Source organism: Ambystoma mexicanum, chromosome 2p (assembly GCF_040938575.1).
Source record: "Ambystoma mexicanum isolate Mex_15411 chromosome 2p, UKY_AmexF1_1, whole genome shotgun sequence".
In the NCBI taxonomy this organism is placed as follows: Eukaryota; Metazoa; Chordata; class Amphibia; order Caudata; family Ambystomatidae; genus Ambystoma; species Ambystoma mexicanum.
In genome coordinates this window covers 724,660,291-724,687,508 of record NC_090923.1, presented here as the reverse complement: position 1 = coordinate 724,687,508, position 27,218 = coordinate 724,660,291, and the positions used below count along the sequence as shown (strand labels likewise).

Here is a 27,218-nt window from a genome sequence, read left to right as displayed (position 1 = left end):
GGGGTGACAAAGCAAAAACAAAGAGGTGATGGCTGGAAGGTTTAGACTGAATCTTAACCACTGGCATTGCTCAGGGCAACCCCCCAGACCATCGTTCTTCGCCTGCCAAGCCATTACAGAAGGGGAAAGACCCTATGCAAATCAGGCTTGGTCCCACCCCAAAAGGGGAAGTCCAGCCCGAACTTCTAGGTCACATCCCTTCTGCACGAGACCACAAGCATCCCCAAACATGTTTCACCCTTGTTGGGGCTCATCAGTGAGGAGTAGCTTGGGTCTCTAGGCCCAGCAGGCACGGGACCCACGTCTGGGCATACCCGTCCCACTCGGGGTGACAAAGCAAAAACAAAGAGGTGATGGCTGGAAGGTTTAGACTGAATCTTAACCACTGGCATTGCTCAGGGCAACCCCCCAGACCATCGTTCTTCGCCTGCCAAGCCATTACAGAAGGGGAAAGACCATATGCAAATCACGCTCGGTCCCACCCCAAAAGGGGAAGTCCAGGCCGAACTGCTAGGTCACATCATTTCTGCACGAGACCACAAGCATCCCCAAACATGTTTCACCCTCGGTGGCGGCAGCTGCTGACTGATTTGCACATGGCTGGTCCCCTTTTGCAATGGCGCAGACGGGCTAAAAAACGGTGGTGTGGAAGGTTGCCCAGAGCAATTGCCAGTGGTTTAGATTCATTCGAAACCTTCCACCCATCACTTTTGTGGTCAGTACCCTGCGTGACACACCTGTAAGACATGAAAGCATGATCAAATGAATAATGAACAGCACCGCCACTGCCATGTTACACCATCACTGATGCCCTGCATCTTTTCTACCCCCCCAGGCACTGATGAGGAAGAAGCAACCCAGGAGACAACTGCGAGGGCATCCACCTCACACCGTAAGAAGAGGGCAACCACCACCACCTCTGCTGGAGACAAGCAGGCCACACCCCTCCCAAGGGAGTCCCTGGAAGCACCCGCCTCCACTGGGGAAGAACTTGATGCCAGTGTGGAGCCTGAGGGAGACACTGAGGCCACCACGTGCCCCGTGCCCACCCCTTCGCCCCAACACCTGCAGTCACCCACCTGCAGTGAAGTTGATTCCTGCCTCCGTGACTGTGACCTACCCACCTCTGAGGAGTCCAGTCCCGAAAATGTCATCCAAGTGACTGCACAACCCACCACTCCAGCCCCCTCCAGAACCCTGGAGACACGATTGTCGATGGTGGAGGCCCAACAGGAGGCCATGTTAGACCTACTCCGCCAGTACATAGCAGACGGGGAGGAAACCAGGCGGGGTATTGCCACAGCAATTGCAGGGGCAACAGCGCCCATCGAAGCAAACACAGCCGCTGTCAATGCATCGGCTCGGCTAATGAGGGACTGCCTGGGGGCGGTGACACAGGTGCTGACCCCAATGCTGCTTCATATGCAGCGGCCACGGCTTGCAGGAGGTGTGGAACCTGCCAGCGAATCACCTACTACCTCCAAACCAGCTTCATCTGTCCCCACCAGCCCAGTGCGCCACACACGTAGGAGTGCAAGGCACACTGAAATGCCGCCTCTAGACAGGAAGAAGTCCCGAAAGTAGTGTGGGGGGACAATGGTAGTGGGACACAAGGTTGGGGGTGAAGGGGTGCATCTTGTGGAGTCTATTGGGGTGTTGGTGTTTGTTGGGGGGGGTCAGGGAGTTTGTTGGGGGGGACTGGGAGTTTGTTGGGGGGTCAGGGAGTTTGTTGGGGGAGTCTGGGAGGGGGGATTGGGCACATTTTTGCTGTTGTAAATAATACACACGTTGTGATAAGAAAAATCCATGGCCGGACATTGTTATTTTTGTGTGCATCCATTTAATGTGGTACGGTGTTCAGTGCCCAACTCCCAAATTCCCTGTGTGTATTTCCACATTGGCCCAGTGTCTGACTGACACAAGTCTTTCATAGTCCCTGTATTTCATAAGTATTCGTGAATTAGTGCTTGGCGTACAGCATAGCCATCCCGTGCATCACATACTGGCAGGGGGGCTACTTCATCTCCGTCTCCATCCTCATCATCCTCACCCGGCCCATGCATGTCAATGTCAGGTGGCAGTGGTACATTTCTCCAGACGCACATGTTGTGCAGCATGACTGTTAGGGAGAATTCTCTGTTTAGGCTGAATTTCCTAACCTAGTGAGTCCCCCAGCAGCTTTGCTGGATTTTTGGGGTTTATTTTTTTCTCCTGCCAAGAGTGAGACTCTTTTACCCTCACTCTTGGGCATGATTTGAGTGTGTTTCTTTGAATCTAGATGTGTTTAATGGGCTATGGGGTCTTTTACTCCATAGGGATTCATGTGTTTTTGTGATGTGTGTTACACTGCACCCTCAGTGCAGTGACACAGGGGTGTCATAGTGACCTCCCAGTATAGACTCCATACCCTGGGACTGACTACTGTCTCCCAGGGCATGTAAAGTCACCATTGACTTTACTAGTCTTAAATTCTGAACAGAACCAGTACAAACCATCATATTGTGGACGTACTGGCTGGGGCAATTCAATTGCCCCGGGGTCTGTTAGACGAGGGGGCACGTCTCGGTCCCCCCTGATCGAGTTTTGGCTGGTGGCAGTGGATACTACTTTTTATATTCAACCGCAAATATTTTCCTATGGGATTTTCCATTGTTTTAGGCTACTATCTTTATTTAATTATTTACGGTAGCCTCGAACATACCACCGGTTTATTTAATTAATATTAATTCTCCGGTTGGTATTTTTTGCCAAAACTTGATTCTAAAATGGCGTTTGTGTTCTCTTCTGTGACTCCAACCCAAGTCTAGTCCTTTGTTCCACTTTTTGGAGGGCTTCTCCACAGAAGCCCTCCAAAGTGGTGCCACTGTGTCTGGGGTACTTAGGAAGGGGTGGAGGGAAATTTAGGCACCCTGGACTGAGTTGCCTAGGCAACTCAAGTCGCACTCCATCCTGATACGCCCAAGTGGTGAGCCGACCGGCTCACCACTTAGCATGTTTGAGTGACAGCTAGGCTGAGTGAATTGGGGTTTGCTGCATAAAAGCAGGGCTTTGGGGACTGGAACTTCAGAAGTCGCCACAGGACCTAAGAATCTGACGAGGGAGAAGCTGAGCTGACCTGCCACGACACCACGACCGGTGGAGCCCTGCTGGACCATCTCACCACTTTTCCCAACGACAGAGGAGATCTCCCGCCGGAGAGTCTTCTTCCTTTGACTGGTGGGGATAACCAGTTTCACCGTCTTTTCGCTTTCCCGACGTATCTCGTGGCCGCCTTGCCCGTGCTAAGCACCCCGGCAACCGGGATTCCACGTTTTACCACGACCGCGAGATAAAGGTACCACCTTTTACCGGAAAACTCTGCGGCTGGTTTCTGCCCTGGTAGTGCAACGACCTGCATCTTTCCTCCACGTCGAGATCTTTTCTTCCCCTGGATGACGACGCAACTTGCAACCACTACCAGGAACAACTGCCACCGCTGGAGGATCCTTCCCACTTAAGGTACCGTGTCTCCAGCCTGGCTTCCCTTGCAACCGACTGTACGGGGTAGATTTAGCCCCCGGCTTTCGAACCTGGGTTAGCCTGGGACACCCTGGCTAAACTTTTCTAAAGCCTCTCTAAACTCTTTTCTGAACCCTCTGCAAGACTTTCTAAGCCTAGTGTAACTGTGTGATCTTGGGCGCATTTGTGCTCTGCTCTCTCTAAGAGTGGGCCCAGCCTTTGGACTTTGGCTCACCAGTGACTTTTTGCTCTCTGCCTTGCTAATAGTGTTCCTGAATCGTAGAGTGGTGTAACCCTGCATATTCTGCCTTTTTCTCTCCCTTTTTCACAACCCTAGTAGAGTGCAATCTAGTTAAGCGCTCACCTCTGTATGAAAATAAGTGGTGTCTTACTGTGATTTTCTAATAAGGGCAAAAGGGGTGTATATATCATAATAGTAACTGTGTTTAGAATATTTTACAATAAGAGTGCTGGAGTGTTTCAACTGTGTGTTTTTAAATAAATAATTATATACTTTGATACCAAAGCTCTGGTCAGTGTTTGCTTGTATTATTGTATCTGAGTGCCTATTGAGTATACTTTGCATACTGCCTTCTTGAGGGAAGTCTGACTGCTCAGCCACAGCTACCAGGTAAATCTGGGTGGTACCGACTGCTGCCAAGTGGGTTTACTGCCAACACCTGTAGTCTTAAATCTTTTGCAGTGGTCCGTAAGGGAACTGCACAGGTTTCTGCCTAACAATGACACAGGCCATGGTGATCTTTGCCACCTTCTCAGGCCTATATAGGAGTGCCCCACCAGACCTGCTGAGGCAGCGGAACTGCACCTTCAACAGGCCAAAGGTCTGCTCAATCACAACACGGGTACGGATGTGCACACAATTGTACTCTTCCTCATGGATGTTCTGCGGGTTACGCACAGGGGTGAGTAGCCATGGCCTCAAGGGATATCCTCCATCACCTGCAAGCTGATTCAAATAGGTGTGTGTCACTCTGAACTGCCACATTCAGGGAGCACAGTCATGGCGGCAGCTATTTGGTGTGGCCATGCACATGTGCCTGTAAGCATGAAAAAATGTTATCTAGGTGCAATCTATACTGTCATGAGGTGTGGTAGTCTAGATGGCGTTCAATAGGATGATGCAGGGTGTAATCATGCATGCTGAGGCAGATATGCTGTGGTAGTGCAACAATGTTTTGACTCCAATTCATGCTGTTCATTATTTACTATGCATGGTCACACTGCCCACATTGTCACACTTGCCATCCTGTTCATTCATGCATTGCTTGCCATCAACAGGGTGACATGGTTGTGCATCTTACTTGTTCTCATCGATATGCATTATTTGTGAGATGTGGCCCAGTGAAGTGTCATGTACTGTTTGGCTGGGTCAGGTGAGGAGTGTTTAGCTCTGCATTCATTCTCCACTCACTGGCTATTGCCACCCCGGTGTACTATTAACCCCCCTATCCCACCCTGGTGAAGTATCCCCCCCCTTTCCCACCCGGGTGCAGTAGCCCCCCCTTCTGCATCCGCACACATGAGTACCCCACAGCATGGCCATGGGCCTGTTGTGCAACTCACAGAGCAGCCAGGCACGTGGTCCGGCATGTCGCTCCATGTGACGGGGTAGCGTGGAGTTGCGCAGTACCATGGCATCATGTGTGGATCCAGGAAATCGGGCGCAGCAATGGGTGATGATCTTGCTGGAGTCACATACCATTTGCACATTGATGGAGTGGTATTGCTTGCGATTGCGGTACACCGCCTCTATGGCATGGGGGACTACCAATTCCAAATGGGTGCAGTCGATGGCACCAACACAATTGGGCATGCCTGCCAGTGCATGGAAGCCTACTTTGGTTTCGGCTATCTCCTGGGCAGTCCGTGGTAGGGATATGTGGGTGCTTGCGTGCTTCAGGAGGGCATCCAGCACTTGGTTCAGCATGCGTGAGATTAGTGGTTGTGAAATGCCATGCAGCTGGCCCACTGTGTGTTGGTAGGTGCCTGTGGCCAGGAAGTGTAGCACAGACACCACCTTTAGTAGTGGGTGGATGGCAGTGCGTATTTGTATGTGGCTGGCAATGTCGTTCTGTATCATGTCCACTATGGTGGTGATGGTGTCATGGTCCAACCGGTACAGGGTGTGGATCTGCTCAGGGGTTAGGTTGAATGGGCTGGGTCTGGTGCGAGGGATTGGTGGCTGCCTACGAGGCGCTGGTGGCTGCGCTGGTGGTATTTGCTGGCCGTGTCTCACCCTCCTTCTCCTCCTGCGTCTCCTCTGTGCCGCCTGTTCTTGCTGCTGTAGTTGTTGTTGCTGTTGTTGCTGTAGTTGTAGCAGTATAGGCATGTCCTCCTGCGCCATGATTGCAAATGCTAGTGGTAGCATTTTGGTGTAGGAAGGGGTGTGGTGTGTAGGTGTGCTCCTTTTGTACTGGGCCACTCTACATTGCCTACACCTGTGGGGGGGGGGGTTGTGGTGTGTGGGTGTGCTCAGTTCATACTGGCACAGCCTCCTTTGACTCCACCTGTGGGGATTGTGTGCACCTGTGGCAGCTGCCTTGTTGCTGTTTGCGGGTGGTCCGCGATGCCTGTTTTGCCGGCATCATGCAGCCCGTTATTACTGGGTTCACGATGCCGGTATTTGCATGTTTGCGTGGGTTGTAATTGGCACCTATTACCGGCATGCCGGTATTTCCTGCCCGAAGAGGTGTGTGTACGCGCCTATGCCGCTATTTACGGCACAGTAAATAACGGTGCCGTTAATACCGGGTTTGTGGGTCAGAATGCTACAGAACGTTAAATGATGCCGGTATTTACATACTGGCATCATTTTTCCCTTACCGGCATACCTCGTAATGAGGTCCAGAAACTTAGAAATAGGGAGACTTAAGGGTGGTTAGGTTTTGTAACCGAAGTTTCCAAGGAAAGGATGCGTTTAAAACATTACATATGGTGTGGTGCCAGATTAAATGTGGGTCACGTCAAGGCAGAAAACCAGACTTAGCAATCGTGTGACCAGCTCCTTCAGATGGGCATAGTTATGCCTGCTTGCTTCAGTGGTCCCTTTGCTCAAGAAGAGAAAGAGTCGGGATCCTTTGTGGGAATGCTGCGAAGCACTCCCACTGCCAAAGCACTAAACATAAATTACAGGAAGCTACTTTTTCCACTTTGCAGAAGTAGGAAGGGTGACATCCTAGCGCTGTGGAAAAGGGGATACCCCCACTATAGGATTAGCACTTGCTGCCTTCAGTGGTAAACCTGACATTCGAGCCACTATATATGCCCATGGGAGACAGCAGCATCGCAGAGTCACAGTGCCGTCTTGTACCGATTTGGGTAAAGATCATGCAATTATAAATCAAGCTGGGGACACAATCCCATATCTCAGCAATTGAGAACTATTTGTGAATGACAGCATTTATGAAAAACACATTATTTTGTCTAATAGAATACTCCTCCCACACATTTCTCATCTTTTTTAAAAAAAATGATTTACTTGTATATAATCATTTTAGATTTTTACAAGGAAGTGTTCAGCAGTAAAGAGAGAAAGGAAGAAAATCCTAAAGTACGACAGCTTCTACTGTTCAAAAGTAAAAAGAGAGGAAAGCACTAGAAATAGGAGTGGAGAGTTTTCTATTCGACTATGTTTTCAGGTGGAAGTTATAGGGAGGTCAGAACATAGTTTGGTCTTCTCCATAGCGATGTTCAGGAGTTTCTCCGTCGCTATTGACCCTCTGGTTTGGGCTCCTGTGATGAGACAGTTCCACCATATTTCTTCGTTGTTGACAAAAGAGTTCAAGAGCAGAGGGCTGAAAAAAGCTTTCCTTTCTTGATTTAGTACAGGGCAGGTCATTAAAAGGTGCCTGATCGATTATGCGTTTTGTGGGTCTTTACAAAGTCTACATGCTTTCTCTTTCCTAGTTGTCCTGATTGCTAAAATTTCCTGGGTTGGTAGCAAGTTAAGACGTGCTTTCAGTAAGGTTTTCATTAAGGGTTTGCTTGGGTATTTTGTACAGTATGCCATGGGGTCCTTCATCTTTTGAAATAGGTGTACAGCCCCCATGAGGGTTAAGAGCCACCAGCCAATTCAGTCAAGAGACCTGGCTTTAGGGCATCCGGGGCGTATATGCAATATACATTTTTATGGTGCTGCCTTACCTCAGTCCCACCCAATTTCCTGGCTCTGCTGAAGCCAAAGAACACCTGAAACTGACAGAAATGTCCCACCATAATATCAAGCTTTAATCCCATTCATGCACACCCACTCAGTGGGGTAGGCTGCAGGGTCAGTGTGGAAATTGTGGGAGAAAGATTGCCTTTTTTCATAAAGAACTTTACTGAAAGTAAGGAATGAATTCTTGTTCTTTTTTTCACAATCTGTATTGAACAGACACTCCAACTTCGGAAATAGTGTGTCACTTTAACAAAGCCATGACACATCATTCATTTAAAGTTACTTAAACAGCACTAGTGCTACTATGGCCCAATATCCCTCTTTTTCCATCTCCCATCGGCTTTAGGAAAGGTAGGCATCTGGAGCACGGTTATGGATGTAACGACTGCCTCCCACCAGCGCAAGAGTACGATTGCTCCTGCAGCCTCAATCGCCTCTGGAATAACTGACCATATTAATGGAATTTTGGCTGAAGGTCAGGTGAAAAGTCAGGTGAATCCATAAAAGGTTACCGGATTGCCATCCCTGAGAAATGACACCACCATGCACCCGTCTGTCTTTCCTTAGTGGTGAGAAGCTACAGACACTGTACACAGACCTGAAAAACAGAGCATAGAGTGCATTTTGAGACTCCAAACCAAAAATATGTGGCGTGAACTAGAAAACGGGGTGAAGAAGATGGTCAATGCATGATGAGAAGAGCACTCAGCAGGGATATCCACCAGATCCAAAAGGAAGAGCGGGATGGATGGACAGAACGCACAAAGGAGATGCTGAATTTCAAGCTAACGGAGAAACCACCTTCCACTCAAACCATATCAGTGCTCCAGAAGGGTGTGTCTTGTAGCCCAGAAAATTCAAGGATTACATGAAAATGCATGTAGATTTGTACATGTTCTACAGGAATCTCAAACTGAACAAATGCTTTATTGATCAGGCACCAGTACAAAAAAAACGCAACATGTCCTCCTATAACTTCAGAACCGCCTAGGAAATGTGTTCAAGATAAAATTACTCGGGTGACTCGAAACCCACAGAATGAGGATTTCTCAATAGAAGGGTTTGCAGCAGAACCTGAGATCTTTACCAAAGCTAATACAAATACAAAACAAAAATCCAAATATCGGCTTAATCCTTCACTAGCACGTGATAATGCCATTGGTGTCTTCCGGAAAAGCGGAAACTAATGATCTATGATCTCTTCAAAACAGTGTTGAAAGAGTTACCACCAAAACACACAATTGCCAACACCATCTCATCCACCAAAAGAAAATAGCCCTGAAACAGATTAGCCAAGATAATGACCTTATTGTCCAGTCTGTAGCTTAAGGGGGCAACACTGTGGTTATGAATTGCTGTGATTATACAAGAGAATATTTCAGACCGCTAAATGATACCAGCTGTTACGCAAAGTTTAAAACCAGCCCACTACCTCAAACTGCTATTCAACAGGCAGAAGGATCCAATTAGTGGAAAATCAATGGCTTTATATGTGAAGATGAAGGTTACCGGTCATTTGGTCGAAAAAAAAAGGTTGACAGGACAACTGGTCGACACAATTTGGTCGAAAGACAAATGGTCGAATTATTTTTTTGTTGGTAGTTTCACATTTTTTTTTTTTTTGGGGGGGTCCCCCCAACCCCTTTTTTTTGCTTAAAAACCCTTTTTTTTCCTAAACGAAAACCTGAAAAAAATATATAAAAATAAAAGAAAAAATTCGACCAATTGTCTTTCGACCAAATTGTGTCGACCATTTGTCTGTCGACCAATTTTCTGTCGACCAAATGACCGGACAGCGAAGATGAATATTGCTATACCGTTCCTAATACTTCCAAACATCATCATCATCAGAACTTTATTTCGGCTTAGAGCCATAATAAGTATGCAAATACAAAATCCAAAAAACACAAATGTGCAAAACATCACATCTCCATTACGTATACCGGCAAGTTATGACAGGTGCAAATTAGAAGTGGTCTATGTGTCCCTTAATTGGTAGGCAATAGTTAGGTTCACACCAGCAACCTATGAAAAGGCATAGAAAGATTAAATGGTTGTCAGTAAACGGTAATCCATGGTGGCCTAAACAAGGGGGGCTTATTTGAGGGCCTATTTCCCAGTGATACAGCATTTGCTCATGTGAGCACAGTCCCATGGGGAATTCCTTCGCAGGGCAAGAGGCTAGGTGCTATTGAGGAGTTGGGTGGGGGCCCACATTGTTTGTTCAGATTCAATAGGCCCTCAACCAGGCATAGTCTCTGAGCTCAATTATGATGGAGTCGTATGTCTGAACTTCCTGTCGGCAGAACCTGGTGCAACAAATAATTTGCTCCCGCCCAACGAATGGACAGCCCCTCACCCCTGATTCCAGTAGAGGCACTAATTTAGAAGTATATCTCTGGATTCAGAATAATTTGGGGCAAGCGTGTGAACCCTGTGAAGATAGAAAGACCCCCATACCTGTGAGGGGGTCATCCCAGTAGCAGATACACTGCCCAATCGATTACTCCTCTGAGTTACCCCTCCAGAGGAGGTGATGATCCTGGGTGCCTTAACTATATGGGGCCTCGGAGGGTGTAGCAGGGCAGACTGGGAGGAGCAATGGGCAGCTGTATTAAGGGCATAATTGTTTGCCCCTCCTTGCACACACCGTGGCCAGTCAGTTTGATAAGATGAAGGACCAGTTCCTTGAGTTGAAAGATTTCGGCCAGTGCAGTGCTACACTGGCATAGGCTGGGTGGTAAACCACACCCGGCTCAGTATGTTGGAGTGGCTTTAGCTATTTGCTTGCTTGGAGGGGGATAACCACGATACCTTTTGTCTGGCGAAATGTCCCCATAGGCCCCTTCTATTGTCCCCGTTAATGCCGCCTATGTGCCTGTTTCTCTGAGCCCTCGGATTTCAGACCCGGACAGCCCCTCGCCCTCCAGTCATCGTTTTGGAGATCCCTGTACCACTAAGGTTGAGTCCATCAGTATAACCTGGCGAGGGGATTCTTTGAATTGAGGCATTGTGGACTGCATTGAATTAATCCCTGTCACAGATGTCCCAAATGTCACAGGTGTTGTGATACAATGGGCAGAAGGGTGAGTGGAAGGGTGGCTGGGGAGTCGTGGGGCTGGTACCTCGGAGGCTACAGGATTGGCAAGGGTTTCAGGTGTTATACAGCTGGTATAAATAGCCACTCCAGAGTCAAATCCAGGGTCCGTGATAGTGTTCCCTTCAAAAGACCCAGAGGGTTCAACAGTAAAGGCTGGGAGGGGGGCTGTTCCTTTGCCTCCAGTTGTGGGGCATACACAACCAGCTGTTTCCAGAGTTTGACAGGTCCCAGGATCGAGAGAGTCAGCAGGATCTTGTGCTTCTGGACCCACACCCTGCGAGCTCAAGGTGGTTAGGGGGCAAAAGGAGCCCAGGAAGCTGTTGATTTCCGTGAAGAGGAGATGGGCATCCCCAAAAGATCTTATAGCGTTCACTGGGCTGGGCACAATATTGCAGCTGCTGGCCTGATGGGCAAACACTGGGGGATCTCTTTTCCTTTTTATTAATAAAATGTTCTGCTGGGAAATGGGCACAAGCACAGCTTCAGGGTTGATTTGCTCATCCATGGCAGTGTCTGGAGCCTGGAATTATCATTGAGGGGGCTTTGCAGACACAATACTTTATGTCGATGTAGTGAGTCCCTCTGGAAGGATCAGGTATTTAGGGTTGAGTTGGAGTGGGCATTCAGGCAGTTCTTTTTGCTCAATGATACAGGGCAGTGGATTTTTGCACAGTTTGGGATGTGGCCAAGGCGACGTGGGGGGATTATTGATGAGGGAGGGAGCAAGGAAAAAGATTGAGCGAATTCTATTGGAAAACCGTCTGAGGAGGGGAATTGGGTCCTTGGAGGAGAGAATTTGGGAATTGGATAGAGGAGCAGGAAAATTGATTGAGGAGGTCCAGGGTAAACGGGAGGAGTTGAAGTTGTTGGAAGTGGGTAAGGTGGTGCGGAAGTTACAGTTCCTGGGGCAGAAGTGTTATGAAAAAGGGACAAGGCCAATGGGCTGCTAGTGGCCCGCCAGCGTGCTGAGAGGTGGATTGTGGAGGGGATGGAGGGCCGAGTGACATCGACCCCTCAGGGGATTGTGGATAGGTTTGCAGATTTTTGTGAGGAACTTTAATGGGGAGGAGGGCAGGTGGATTTGGAGGGATCTGAAGGTTATCTGGGCTTGGTATCCTCTCCATCTTTGTCATCTGAGGATGCAGCTAGTTTGGCTGCTCCCATTGGGGAGGAGGAGATTGTTGAGGCAATTCATAGACTACGGTTGAGTAGGGCATCGGGGGAGGATTGCTATACATCTGTTTTTTATAAAACATTTTCTGCCCTGCTGTTTCTACACCTGGTGAAACTGTTTAACAACATTTCAGCGTCAGGGCAGGGTCCTGGGTCGTTCATGAGGGCTCTCATATCGATAATACCTGAGGAGGGTAGGGACACCCATTTGTGTGGTTCTTACAGACCTATTTCACTCCTTAACATGGATGCCAAGTTATTTACGAGGGTCCTCACCTTTAGATTCGATTTGTATATGCCTGCAGTGATCCACTCTGATCCAGTTGGGTCTATTAGGGGGTGCCAGGGTGCTGATAAAATGAGAAAGATGCTACATCTTAGGGAGTTAGCTGTGGGGATCCGCCCTTGCTTTCTATAGACACTGAGAAGGCTTTCAATAGCGTTGACTGTGCCTTTCTGGAGGCAGTGCTGCGTAAATTTGGGTTCCGGGAGAAGATCTGGAGGGGTGTTAAAGCTATCTACTCTGGATCTTCGGCTTGTGTTGCAGCAAAAGGAAGTTTTTCGAAGAGGTTTTGTCTGGCCAGAGGCACGAGGCAGGGATGCCCGCTCTCGCCTCTCCTGTTTGTGCTCTCATTGGAACCACTGGCTGTGAAGGTAAGGGTGGACCCTCGTGTGGAGGGGGTTAGGGTGGGGGAATTTCAAATTTGGACTATACACGGATGATATCTTGCTTCATCTCAAGAATCTGCTGACATCAGTCTTGGCGATAGTTGAGTTGATTGAGCGATATGGAAGGTATCAGGTTTTAAGATGAATAAATCAAAATCGATTTTGTTCCTGTTTAATCAGGGGGGGGGCAGAATGTGCAGTGTCTTGAGGTTCTGGGAATGGAGGTGCATGAAAATACGTTATGTTATCTTGGGATCCTTATAATGGGGGTCAGGGTTGTAAGAGGCGAATTACCCCTCCCCTTTGTTGGAAAGGTTTATTGGAGATATGGCAAAGTGGGATAAGCTCACTATTTCTTGGATGGGGCGGTATAATACTATTAAGGTGAAACTGCTTCCCAGACTGTTGTTCCTCTTTCAGATGTTGCCTGTTATGGTACCCAACTCCATAATTGGTGAGATTTAGAGCAGGGTGTTGCGATTTCTGTGGCAGGGAAAGCGGGCAAGGGTGGCGCATAATGTGCTGATACGGCCTAAGTAGAGAGGAGTTGTGGATCTCCCTGATTTTTACTCATATTACAGAGCACCCCAGCTGCGGGTGTTGGTACCTCATTTGCGTGAACAAGTGGCGAGGCACTGGGCGGGTCTGGACAATTCTCTCCGTCCCGCTACGGTGGGGGAATGATTGTAGGACCCGAGAGATAAGCTCCCGCATAGGATCAGGGACCATCCTATTCTTGGAGTGATATGGAGTATTTGGTGCAGGGGGGTGGAATGGAGGGGATTACCACATGGCCCTCACCGCTGAGCCACTTGTGGGGGCATATTCCAAATTTGGATAGATTTCAGAGTTGTTTTGAGGCGGGCTTGATGAGGGTTGGGCAGCATTGGAAGTGGGAAGGTTTGTCTCCCTTGGAGACTTAGAGAAGGCGTTGGGTATTGGGAGGATATCTGTTTTCTCGTATCTGCAGTTGAAGGGGGTGATTACGGCGCAGGATTGGAGGGCACAGATACAGACCTTACCCCGATGGAAAAGGTTCTTGATACTCTAAATGAGATGAAGGGGTTGATTTCCCTGTTTTATGCCACCTTGATAGAGACTGGTAAGGGGTCCACTGAGGTCCTCCGGGAAAGATGGGAGAGAGACTTGGGGGTGGAGGTAAATGGAACGTTATGGAATAAGATGTGTAGCAGAGCATTCAAGTCGTCTATTGCTTGCCAATATAAGCTCCACGGTATAAAATGACTGTATATGTGGCAGTATGGGGTTGTGCATCTATCTAAGATGTACGCGGGGTGAGCTCGTTCTGTTGCATTAATGTGCACTTTCGGTGGATTTTTGGCACATGTGGTGGGTATGTGACAAGGTACATTGGGCTATTGGGCAGATGTTCTCGGTTGGATCAATGAAATAGATGGGGTCTCGCAAGTGCAGACAGCATTACTTGTCCTTTTTGGTTTGGATGAGGTAGATGGGGAATATTGTAGTCTGCCTCACTTGGTGCACCTTTTGTTGTTGGCAGCACGGGCATGTCTGGCCATGCAGTGGAAGTGACTCTTGCTATCAGGGAAACTCGAATGGGTCAATAAGGCAAAGAATATTTATGTTATGGAACGGATCACAGCAACCCTACATGGGGTAAGTGCAGAAATGGAGGTGGAATGGAGTGGATTTTGTAGCAGGTGCAGGGCCTCATGAGGAATATGGGGCTGGGGTGGAGGGAGCTGCTGGGGCAACAGGAGTACCAGGGGATGGGGGGTAGGTATTTCTTCCCTTTTAATGAGTGGTGAAAGTGGAGTGCTGAGGCATCACCGGAGGACGGAGATGGTCTGGTTAGTGGTATGTTCACGGGGTATCGCACACAAGGACTTGTTTTGCTTCTGGTGGGCACAGAGAGGTTTTCCGACTATACCAGGGGAGGTGGGGGCTGGGGGATACAGGGAAGGGAATCATTGTGGTTTGTTTGGTCTTATTGGCCTGTGGTGTATTTGATGATGTTTTTCCATTTTTTTATGTAAACATTTGATAAAACTTGAATTAAAAGAAAAGAAAACAGAATGGTGTATTCAGGCATGTCTCTGAAATGCCACCCTAGTTCTCATAGACCTCACCATGTAGTGCACAGTGTCCAGATCGCCTTTGAAGAATTGCTTTGTTGTATCCTTTCTGTCCACAGCCAGTTGCAGAAAAGAGGCAGAGGCATTCTAGGTAATATCTTACAAATATGGGACACGTTCCCGAAGTGAATATCACATTAGACAAGGCCTACTGGATGCACTCACTTTCTTAACAAAGAAGTAGAACATTTTGGCTCCTAAGCAGGAGGATGTATTTGTCTTCGACGGCCTGGCACTGGAGCTTTAATGCACCAGGAGCAGTGAGCACTCAATGGCCAGAAGTAGACTTATGCTTCTTTGGCACTTTCTTACAAGCTGAAGACACAGATGATGGATTATCCTATTCGGCAAGAACTGCAAGAAACAAAGCTATGGGGATTTATGTATCTACTAGAGTCCTGGAAGCAAGAAGCTGGGTCTCCAGGGTCCGCATCAAGGTCCTACCCTTTACCCAAAACATACTCCTCATCCCTGTAAAGGGAGTCATCAAAAGTCCCCTGAGAATGCATAAGTGCCTTCTTCATAGATGAGATGAAGAACACTAACCCAGGAAAGGGTCTGGTGCGACAGGCAGTTTCAGTGGCAGCCCCAGCAGAGTAATAAAGGTAGGTCTTGACATCGGCTTCAGTATCTCAGTCAGCAGCTGCATTGGATCCAACTGTAACAGAAATCGTGCTAGAGGAAAGGCAAGCTCACAGACGGAACCCAAGAAAGTGTGCTCTAGGGGCTTTGGCTTTCCTCCACTACTCACTGAGCATGCAAAGGTTGACAGAGCCACTAGCACAGTATCCTGCGGCTCATGCCAAAAAGCCTCCCAGGTAAAGACTGACAGTGAAAGTTCGCACCTACTGTGAAAGGTTTACTAAAACTGTATTCTGAGTGGGTCAGGGTTGGCCCTGTTCTTTGACTCAAGTATGCCCTTGTCTTCTTTTTGGAGGTTCTCTGGTCTAATCTGGACTTTCAGACTCACTTTCTAAGGACACAACATGTTCAAACAATTAACAGCTGTTAGTCTTGGATGTAGGATTTGCTTTCTCAGCATTGTTACCTAAGAAAAGACATGTTGGTAACCATTTCAGCTTACAACTCTATGTGGTAGGTTCACCAAACACAGAGGGAATAATTGACAGAATCCAAAATGGCCGACGCAGTAATTGACAAACTTTTCCATTTGAACTACTACAAGTTTGTCCAGTTGTCTCTCATAGTCCTCGATTTGAAAATATCTTGACACAATATAAGGTGGACGACATTTAATTTCTAAGCGTCCATGCAGTGACTACGAGATAAAGATTAGGAACTGACTAAAAGCACCACTTTCTGTATGGACATGCAGGTAAAACTGAATGCCCAGGAATCCTGCATTTGTAGCCTTAACAATCCTTTCAGTAACTTGACCTCCAAGTGGATAAAATGTACCCATTCAGTGGAAAACGGAGCCTTGCAGTTACTTTTGATTAAACAACATGAGGAAGACCAGCCACTAAAACTTAAAGTTCTTGACTAAGAAATCAAAATGCATTTGGAATAAATAGAGCTATATAAAACCAAAATCGAAGCTCTAAGAAAAGACACAGACAGGTCCCAGCCACCAGCCAGGAAATGCAACTTAGAATGAATTGGTATCGGCTGCAAAATATTAAAACAGAACAAACAGAAAAAAATTGCTGAATGCATTTAGGCACACTCTCAAAGAACAAAACACATGTACAAAATATGGAAAGGCCACAGTCCACAAATGAGGATTGTAGTGTGGATCCCGGGGACAAGAAAGATCATGTACCCTGCACACTGACTCCAAGAAGTGACCAGAGAAAAATGAAAGTGGGACCTGAATCGGAAGTCTGACAAGAAACAGTCACCGTGGGTCCGATAGTTCCTTAATTAAGAGCTGAATCTACGAACATTGGAACTCTACTTTGATAAAAGCCTGGAGGAACCCAGATGAGAGCCAAACTCAACTATCAATGGGATAGAACCACAAGCCTACTGAAATGAAGACACACTAGCCCAAGAAGAAAAGACAACCAAGAAAGAACTGGAATGTAATAACTGTGACAAATATGTCACAGAGATGGAGACCCGAGCAGGGGAAGGTGAAAACACATACACAGAATGGTTAGAAGCCTGGCTTGAATCAGCACAGGCTCACTTAAGGGGGAATATTATCCAGAGGAGACCATTCAACAACAATGAAGATTACCCCTGCTAACTGCGCAGGGAGTATTAATTCTATTAAAGACTAGGAGGCGAGCATTATGCTTCAACTTCTTTATTTACTACTCCTCAGCAGTTTCAACAAACTAATAAAATCAACAATAACACTGAAAAATGTCTCAACAGACTTTTCTTCCTCTGAACTAGAATCCCCAAAGTCTCTGTAGTCCATCTCACTCCAAGCTCAGCTATGACCACATCCTGTCCCTGAGCTCCTCCTCTCTTTTACTCGCTCTGAAAAAAGTCACTCTTTAACTCCACACTAAGTCCTGCAACTGGCAAAGACTTGCACCATTTCAACCAAATGTCGAACATTCTTAACTCCAGGCGATTACGTGTGCTAATCTTCCACATCAATTGTTCTTCTGCTCTTCCCCTAAGGATAATAGAAAGCAGAGAAATCAGGGTGGCGTCCATGTATTGACGATCTCATAACATTCTTATCACATGTCCACATCAACATTTCCTGTGCGATACATGTTCAGGTGGGAATTTAATGCTTGCCTCATAGTCTTTAATAGAATTAATACTCCCTGCGCAGTTAGCAGGGGTAATCTTCATTCTATGACAAGACTGGAGGTGAGCATTATGCTTGTTCAAGGCTTCCCTTCACTGTGACAGCTAAACTCTCGGTCGGCTTGAAATAAAACTGTTTGGATGTTCGATCATTCGACCAATCTGCTGTTAGCATAATATCTCTTAGGGATACCCCTGCCTTAAAAGCTTTAGATGCCATGGCACCATGTACTGAGTACTCCACATCTATCCCAGCTGCTTGCATGATTTCTTTCACCCATCTGGCAATAGTGGCTGTGGATACGCCCTGGAAAGGCTTTCTAAGCGCTATCAGCAATTGCGTGGTGTGTGCAGCTCTGTGTTGCGCTGTTCTGCTTTCATATTCTCTGACGCAGCTTGCAACGCACCAATTAGGCCTATTCGGAAAATATGGATAGTGTACTGTAGAAGTACCAGTCTTAGTTCTTTTAACTATTGTGAACGTTACCCCTTCTGGCCCGAATGACCTCCTATCTATCTCTAACGCTCTCACGTCTGACACGCGCTTACAAGATACTAGACACAACAGCATTGCCAATTTCCCTGACAACTGTTTTAGGGATGAATATCTGTTTCCGGGCCAGCTCTCCAATAGCTTAAGTACGACCAGCACGTCGCAGACCGTCTTATATCGAGGCTCTGGAGGCGCTTTAAATCTGGCTCCTCGAATGAATCTGACTACCGCTGGATGTTCACCAGCTGGTAAACCCTCAATAGGTAGGTGACCCGCAGAAATTGCAGACCTGTACACTCCTATGGTACGGAACGCTCTTCCGCCATGCAATAACTGCGCTAACAAATTTAAAATCATCACTACAGGTGCAGAAATGGGATGAACACCTCTCCCCTTGCACCAGTTAGTCCACTTGGCCCAAGCCATGTCGTAGCTCCTTCTCGTGGACGGAGCCCAGGATTTTGCGATGAGCTGAGCAGCTTGTGCTGAAATGCCTGGCAGAGCCCAGCCTCTCCTGATATCCTACACGCGATGAGCGGGAGTGTCTCTCTCACTCTCAGAGGATGAAACGACCCAACTGGGTTGGTGAGCAGGTTTTCTCCTTCTGGAAGTATTCTTGGAAGGTCCACTACCAGTTCCATGAGAGTTGGGAACCACACTTGGGCTTCTCAGAGCGGCGTCACTAATAGCAGCTCTGCCTTCTCCCTCCGACACTTCGCTAGAACTCTGCTCAGCATCATGAATGGGGGAAAAGTGTAATGGGGACCTCTGTTCCATTCTTGCAGAAACGCATCTGTCCCTCGAGCACCCGGGTCCAGTCTCCAGCTGAAGTACGCTGCAGTCTGGGCGTTCAACCGGGATGCAAAGAGGTCTATGTGTAGCGGACCCCATCTATTGTTCATCCTCTGAAACACTGTCGGATCCAGCCTCCAATCGCTGGAGTCCGTGAGGTAGCGCGTGTTCCAATCCGCTATCACATTCATTGTTCCGGGCAAGTACACTTCCGTGACTGAGGTCTCTGATTGCAGGCAAAAATGCCAGAAATCTTTCGCTAGCTCGGCTGGCATTCTGGATCTGGTGCCGCCTAGATGGTTCATATATCGCACTGCTGATATGTTGTCCATCTTTAGTAAGACGCACAACCTCATTCTCCCCTTCGTGAAGGCTCTGATCGCAAAGGACCCTGCAAGCAGCTCTAGGCAGTTTATGTGGAGGCGGAGCTCCTCTTCGCTCCATTTCCCTCTTGTCTGCAGGCCCCTGCATCTTGCTCCCCAGCCCAGTCGGCTGGCGTTGGACTCTATGATTAGATCCGGGCGGTCTCCGAAAATGGCTCGCCCATTCCAGGCATCCATGTTCTTCAACCACCATTCCAGCTCCCTCCGTCTTGGATTCTAGATCCAATGGTACTGATTGCTATCTCAAACCCTGCTGAAGGTGTCTGATCTTTAGCCTCTGTAAGGCCTGATCATGTAAGGGTCTGGGAAATATGGTCTGGATGGAAGCTGCTAGAAGCCCCACTATTCTCGCCAGGGTTCTGAGGGACACTACTTGTCTATGTAAACACCTTCTCAGTTCCCTCTTGATGTCGTGAATTTTTCGTGTTGGCAGCTCGAGGGTCGCTTTCCTGGTATCCAGGACGAAGCCCAGAAAGTCCAGTCGTTGCACTGGTTCTGTGTCTGACTTCTCTACATTTACTAAGAATCCCAGCAAAGCTAGCAGATCTTGGACCCATCTCGTCTGATATATGAGTGCCTCTTGGTCCTCGGCCAATAACAGGAGACCGTCTAGGTAGATGATCAGTCTTACCCCCTTCTCTCTTATGGCTGGTGCTATAGGCTTCATCAGCTTGGTAAAGGCCCAGGGAGCCAAGGCAAGCCCGAAGGGCATGGTCTTGAATTGCCAGAGCTGCCCTTTCCAGCGAAAAGCTAGGACGGTCCTGAACTCCTCCGCTATCGGGATCGTTAGGTAGGCATCCTTCAAATCCAACGTCGTCAGCCAATCGTTCTCTCTGAGAGAGTCTCGTAGCTGGTGGATGCCCTCCATCTTGAAGTGCCGGTATACTACCCAACTGTTTAGCTCCTTCAAGTTTATAACTGGTCGCACTTTCTCCTTCCGGTGCACCAGAAACATATTGCTTATGAATTCGGGGTCCCTCGGACACTTCTCTATGGCATTCTTCTGTGCTAAGAGGTAAAGTTCCTGATCTAGGAGCTTCTGCTCTGCGCGCTCTAAACGCTGTTGGTGAGTTCTGCGCTCTTGCATGGGTGGGCTCACGAATTCTAGATGCATGCCTAGAACTGTTTGCAGTACCCAGGCATCGCTGGAAAGCTCGCGCCATTTTCTCCAGAACATACTAGTTCTCCCCCCTAGTGGGGGGGTAATGCGCAACTCTCACCTTGAGCGAACCCCTGTCCACGGCCGGATCCTCTTCCTCTGTGGAAAAGCCCTCTAGTCGGGAAGGAGGAGTCCTGCTGTCTGTTCTCCCAGTATTGTGCCCTGGGATTGGGGGGTCTTCTTCCTCCTTGGTTACGGCCAGTCGAACGACCCCTGTGGCGACTGGCCCCGCCAAAAACTCGATTGGGAAAGATCTTACGGATTGTGGCTTGCGCCTTCTCCAGCGACGTGTAAGTGCCGACAAAACAGCCAATTTCTTTACCGAAGGTTTCTCCGAATAGGAGCCCTTGTGCTGCTTCACTGGCCTCGTAGGAGGCGAGATCACTGAGCTTTGCATCGATCTTCAATAACAGTCCTCTACGGCATTCTGAGGCAATGGCCCAGTTCGCATTCCCTAGGAGGCATACTGCTCTCTGAGCCCAGCCTGCTAGTGCGTCGGGGTCTCCTTCTTCCCCCGTATCTCTGACCCTTTCTGCCAGGTCCATGATTTTAGCTAGCGGACCGGGCCAGGTCAAGAACTTTCTCCTGGCAACTTCTCCAGGATCTATCGATACCCTTGCGGGGATCCTTGGCCGTCTTTGACACAAATGTCAGCATCTTGGGGTCTAATTCCGGTGTTTTGGCTACTTTCCCTGGAAGATCCGGTCTAGGGCACTCCGCTCGCAGGCGCTGCCAGACTTCTTTGTCCAATGCTTTTCTCAATCTTTTGGTCATATACTGCACCACTCTTGGTGACGGCTGCCAATCGGTCGACCACGGATTCCGGATGCTGTCTGGGTCAAACATATCCTCCTCCACCTCTTCGAGGTGCTTATCCTTGCAGATTCTCTTCCCTCCGCTGTGTTTATCTTCCTCCTCCTCCCTTAATTCCTCCTCGTCTTGGGTGGGAGGTTCACCTTCTTCCGGCTCCTCTTCGAGCCCGGGTTCTCCTCTACATCATCATCCTCCCCTGGAGCGGGGGTCGTGAGGTCTAGCACTGTCTGATGCCGCAAATACGCTTCTCTGAGCTCTGCGAAGCCGTCGACGACCTCCGGGGCCTTCTCTTTTGCCCCATCCAAAGGGCCCTGGGGGTCGAGAGGGTTTTTTTCCTCTTTCGGGCCTTAGTACTCCCCTTAGACCCTGACTCAGAGGGTTCTGTGGGCGTGCCATCTGTCCGCTTGGTGCTGTCTATTGGCTGATGTAATATAGCCTCTAAGCACTCCAGCCTGTCTTGCAGGGGTTTAACCCCTTGAGCCACGGCATCTATGAGTGAACTTCCCAGCACCTCTTTGAAGCTGGCAGCTAAGTCTGATGACTGCTCCTCTTCACTCCACTCAAATTCCGACATTCTGTGAGGATGCTGTGTGCCTGGTATACCTGTAAAGGTGTCTCAGCACGCCCTTACAGTATAGATGCTTCTGGTGAGCTTGCAACACCAGGATATCAGGTACATATAACTGTTCTTCTTTATTATTTATTTATTTATTTATTAATTTATTTATTTTGAATTTGTGGCTGCACCGGACTTAATTACTTCTTGTGAGTGCCTGGGATGGGCATTTCGTTCTACGAGCCCTCTGGTTGCGAGGGGCACCGTGTTTTGGGCAGGCTATGAGCCTGCTGGGGTCTGTTTGCACTTCTCATGTGCCGTTGGCTCTGATACGAGCTTGAGGCGGGCGCGTTGCCTGAAGCGCTCTGCTTTGCTGATGTGAGCGATCTCCCTCGAAGGAGAGCTACGACGTAGCATTTATCACAATGCCGGGCCCGGCTTGTACAGACTACTCTGCTCTGTGTCGCCGAAAACATGCGACGCGGAAGCGAGCTCTGCGGTAGACTCCTCCCTTCCAAGGGAGGGGGTCAGGGGACTGCGCTGTCCCTGAGCGCGGCTGGCTCCGCCTCCGCGAAGGAGGGGGCTGCCGTGCGGTCCTCTCTGAGCTCCTGAGTATGCTGCTCTCCGGCCGCTCGAACACCCACGGCGCCGGCCAGCAACCCCTAAGGCGCCGGACATACGGCACGGGGCGGTGGCGCCGTGGGTAACGCTCGCCCGAACAGCGGTAGTCGAATCTATCCCGAAGATGAAAAGTAAACTACACGAACACGGTCGCCGCTGCGTATGCCAATAAAGGTCTGAGATTAAGATAAGCTCAACGCTGCTGCGTATTTATACGATCTAAGGCTAAGATCATGCATAATACTATACATCTCAGACACAAATCTATGACTCCCTAAACAATTCTATCCTAAATAATACATATTAAATGTGAGATAATCAGAAATAGTACTTATCTGCTTGAAGAGCAGTAAAAGAAGAGGAGGAGCTCAGGGACAGGATGTGGTCATAGCTGAGCTTGGAGTGAGATGGACTACAGAGACTTTGGGGATTGTAGTTCAGAGGAAGAAAAGTCTGTTGAGACATTTTTCAGTGTTATTGTTGGTTTTATTCGTTTGTTGAAACTGCTGAGGAGTAGTAAATAAAGAAGTTGAAGCATAATGCTCGCCTCCAGTCTTGTCATAGGATCAAGGCCTATGCATAACCTGGAAAACTTCACCACTCCATATGCACACTTAATGGGGAAGTTAAAGCAAAGGGTGCCAGTATGTGACAAAATGCCCATAACCTCAAAAGGGGAAATGTTGATTCACCTACAAATCGGCGTTTAACCCCTTAATGCTAAGGGCATCTATGTTTTTCGTTCTGAATTGCCATAAGAAATCATTGTAGGCTTTTCCTACTCCCACAGTTAATTAGACACATGCCTCACAAAGTAACAGCTCAAAATGGAGTTGTTATCAAGCATGCACACATGAAATAACTGACATGATCGTCAACCGGGTTTATATGACCTGATTTCCCCAGTCATGTGATAGCAACCTGAAAGCAGAGCATGCCTGGAAAGGAAATGGAGGGAATCTAAAACTCCAAGAGCCAATGGAATTTGAAAGAAAGAGGATGAAAGCTCCATACTAATCAGGGAAATCAGGACTCAAAAGGAGGGGTCTAAGACTAGCAGGATTGCCGAAGGAGTGCGAATTGTAGTGGGGAGTTGGAGGGGAAGCATCAAACCACTGCACTGAGGTGCGGATGGAGTCCACCTCTGACTCCCAATTCCTGACTGTTATTTGAAGAGGCTTGAAAATATTCTAGAGTCTGAGAGTGGTGCTGTGCACCGTGCAAAGCACCTGGAGCCTAAGATGGACACTGATAAGTTTGAAAGACACCTAGAATGTGAGATGGGTATGGAGGTTAAGAGGGATGCTTGGAGCCCTGAAAGATGGCTAGAGTCTCAGAAAGGAACTGAAAAGCCTGGCAAAGCACTTAGAGCCTGATAGGGGTGCTAAAATGTCTGAAAGATGCTTTGTCTATGTGGTTATTGAGGCGTTTTAGAAAGTGCCTAGACATTCAGAGCGCTACTGAGAAGATTAAAACAAGCCTATAATCTGAGCGAAATAGTGTGAAACTTTGAAGTATATAAACTTCAGAAGGACTGGGGATTGTGAAAGACTTGTAAACATATTGAGAAAACAAGTAGAGACTGGAAATATCAAGAAAGCAGTGGAAGATCAGACTCAGAGACCAAGTCATTCTGACAGGAGGTGGACAAACTCTTTCTCATAAAATAATAAAGACCAACACTTTGAGACATGGTAGTGATGTCTTTGTGTTAGTAATACCACACCACCACATAACAGTTTAACTTGCTTTGTAGTTTAAGACTCTTTCGAAGCATGCAACGGTTTAGACAAAGGACACTGCTTTGATTCAAAACATTATTTACCCTCATACAGTTTAGTTAGACAAATGAACTTTATAACATCTCAGGAAGGGAAATGCAGGTCTGAGCCAATTAATGGACATTATTTTGTAAGATAAATGTGTCACATTTAGAGGATTCATTGTTAATCACGAATGAACTACTGAGTGTTTTGCTTAGAACAAGAATGCCTTATGGTGTGGTGGTTATCAATGAGAACATGCATAGGATGAGCCAATAGCAAACTGTTGTGGTGTCCATTTGGGCTCTCAAAATCACTCTGCTGCTCGGCGGTATCTACCTGCAGACTCCAAGGCCATTCGGATCTCATATGACTCCATTGCTCTTGATTGGTTTGTATCATGTTTGGCGAATATGAGCTGGAAGAGACAGAAAGAGCCGCCATCAGACAAGGATAAACAGGCATTGCATACAGCTCGCCCCTGACATCGTGCCCAGTTAGTCTAAGTACTCCCAGGTAATTCTACCCACACACTGTCCACAGAGTGTGCAATTTAGTTTGTGATGTTGCCAAATCACAGTGTACACATGACATATAAGTAATTTATGACATTTTTGGAAAGAAAGGCTAATTCTGTGGAACTAAAAAAACTGGCATGCACGAACAGACCATACCTTTGCATTTTAGCCACAGTGTTCGGTTATGCTAGAGCTCAACATAGCAACTGCTTACTGTTGTCCTTGGCAACTGTTGGGAGCACAGTTCGGCATGCAAATGTTTATTAATTTGTAAAGTGCTACATCTTAAAGATATAAAAGTACTGGAAATGTGAGCATATTAAGCCAATACAGACGTTGGAGTGAAAATGATCTGGGAGACCCAGGATTGAACAGGAAAATCTTGCAAAAAAAGAAATGTTTTTAATTGTTTCTTAAAGATAATAAAAGATTGGATACAAGTCACAGCTGAGCTGGAGGAAATGTACAAATAATGTCTCCTTATACAACTGAGCCAGGTTTGAAGCGAGGGGTGGCAAGTAAGAGCTGTGAGAAGATCCGAGGGATTTTCCAGGTTGATATCTAAGGAACCGGTGGGTAAGATAGGGAGATGCAATCAAACACAATGCTACGTAGAGGAGGAATGGCCGCCTTAAACAGACTATGTGCATGACTGAGAAGCCAGTGCAGCGTGCATAAGAAATGAGAGGCATGCGCCAAAAGGAGAGATTGTAATAGTGCAAGCTTCAGTATCCTAAATGACTTCTAGTTGGCTAATGGGTTTCTTTAGGGAACTAAGTAAAGTGAATTACTATAGTCTAGCAATCAAATACTGTGAAACAATAATTGTCATACTGATTTCCATTTCAATTGCACCAGTAAAATAAATGCATGAAAGCAGTAAGGTTTTATCAGGGTGAACTACCATTTTTAAATTGAAAAGTATTTAGGATTGCTGCTTAGAGCAGAAGCTGTGGTCAGCTTATCTGCAATCTTGTTATATGTTACTTGTTTAGCAGCATCAGCAAAATGGGACAAAGTCCAAATACAGACTGTTCATGAAGGAATTTTTGGCTTCTTGGCCCGCCATTGCTCTGTTGCAGAAGACAGTTATTCTATTGTAAAATAGTAATCATGTTATACACTTCTTAGTGCATGTCAGCAAAAACAAAGAGCTCAACCAAAGTTATTTTCCCTGCCATGCACTCCCTTTTTTCTGCATAGTCCCAGGTCCCCCAACACCATTTTTCTAAAAGCAGACTACTTTGCAGTTAATGTATGCAGTGCATACACTCCTTCACTGTAGAGAACGCTGTTTCAAAATCAGAATATGGTTTTTGTGCTTTTTGGTTTTGGCGCATTTGGCGGCACTAGCGCCACCTATGTGCTGAACGCATTGCTAACAGATACGAGGGAATGGGTTTTGGGAAGTGCAATAGCTGGTCGGCATGGTAACTGGAAATGCTCAGGCATACATTGCCTGCATCACAGATTGTTAATTTTTGTCTTCTTATGCATATTAATCCAATTATTTGGTGTTTAGGAGCTGGACGAGCAGGTATGTGCACACATAAAACGTGCGTGTATGTATCTATGAGCATGCGTGAGGGGGTCTCTAAATGTGCTGTGTGGACATGTGAATAAACATAGTGTGTGTGGGCCTGCGATTGGGTGGGGTTGTGGTGGAGAGAGGGCAAAGAGGAACAAATGCAGGCGTGCTAATTCCCTGGTCCTCCTGAGTCTGTGTGCTCGGCCTGGGTCCTGAGACATCACGGGACTGCTGGTACTTAAGTGCTGATAGTTTTCGAAGTTTGTTTTGGTATGGTGGCTGGTGTTCTGATGCAAGTCTCTTTCCAATTACCTCCATCCGCCACCCAATTTGCAGTTGCCCATCCGAGACAAAAGTGTTGTATATATAGCCTATGTCCGGTAAAATGGACTGCAGGTCCTGTGTCCCAAGCTGGTCATATGCAGTACAAAGTAAGCACATCAGCTGTTCATCATAATCTTTCACTTATACCAAAAGAGTTGAGAATCTATTTTTCAAAAATATTATTTTAATCTTTTGCTGTATTTGATCCACGTGATTTGCACTAGCAATTGTTTGGAGCAAATGCTATGTTATTCACAGAGCAGGGGCAGTGTTCATTATCATGGATGCACGTGACTAGTAGACATGCTCCTAGCAATTTAATCATTAGAACGAGTGCAAAATAGGCACATATGTGTGTAGTATATGATATTTACTTAATTCATGCACAGGGTGTTAATATACATGTGTTTTAAATATTATTTATTTCTGTCATTTGGTTTGACACATTAAACCTTAACACGTCAACATATAGAGGGTGAATCGAATCTACGTATAACCATCCCTAGATCCTTATACCTTTTATTCTCATTTGTCTTATCTGTGTTACACCAGTCTTGTCTCCAGATTGATTTCTTACATCTACTAAGATCTTCTTGTAACTCATCCTTATTCATACCCATCGTATTCCATTGGTGCCCACAAATCTTATCCAAAATCCTTGCGTCACGAGTTTTAAATTCTTTATACAAATAATCTGACATGGGGGGATTAATACATTTATCGTACAGCTGGACTCTTTTCCATAACATTTTTGCATTCGTCCTAGTTCATGTCTTATAACAGATATCAGTACTGCTT

General features: G+C 47.2%; 1 protein-coding gene across 1 annotated transcript in view; it reads right to left on the bottom strand.

Moving 5' to 3' along the window:
* LOC138567788 (calpain-1 catalytic subunit-like) overlaps positions 1 to 27,218 on the bottom strand; it is a 398,207-nt gene that overhangs the window by 38,789 nt on the left and 332,200 nt on the right. Inside the window, exon 18 of the mRNA XM_069646278.1 lies at positions 24,390 to 24,468. Coding sequence (XP_069502379.1) covers positions 24,390 to 24,468 — 79 coding nt within the window. The remainder of the gene's footprint in view (positions 1 to 24,389; positions 24,469 to 27,218) is intronic.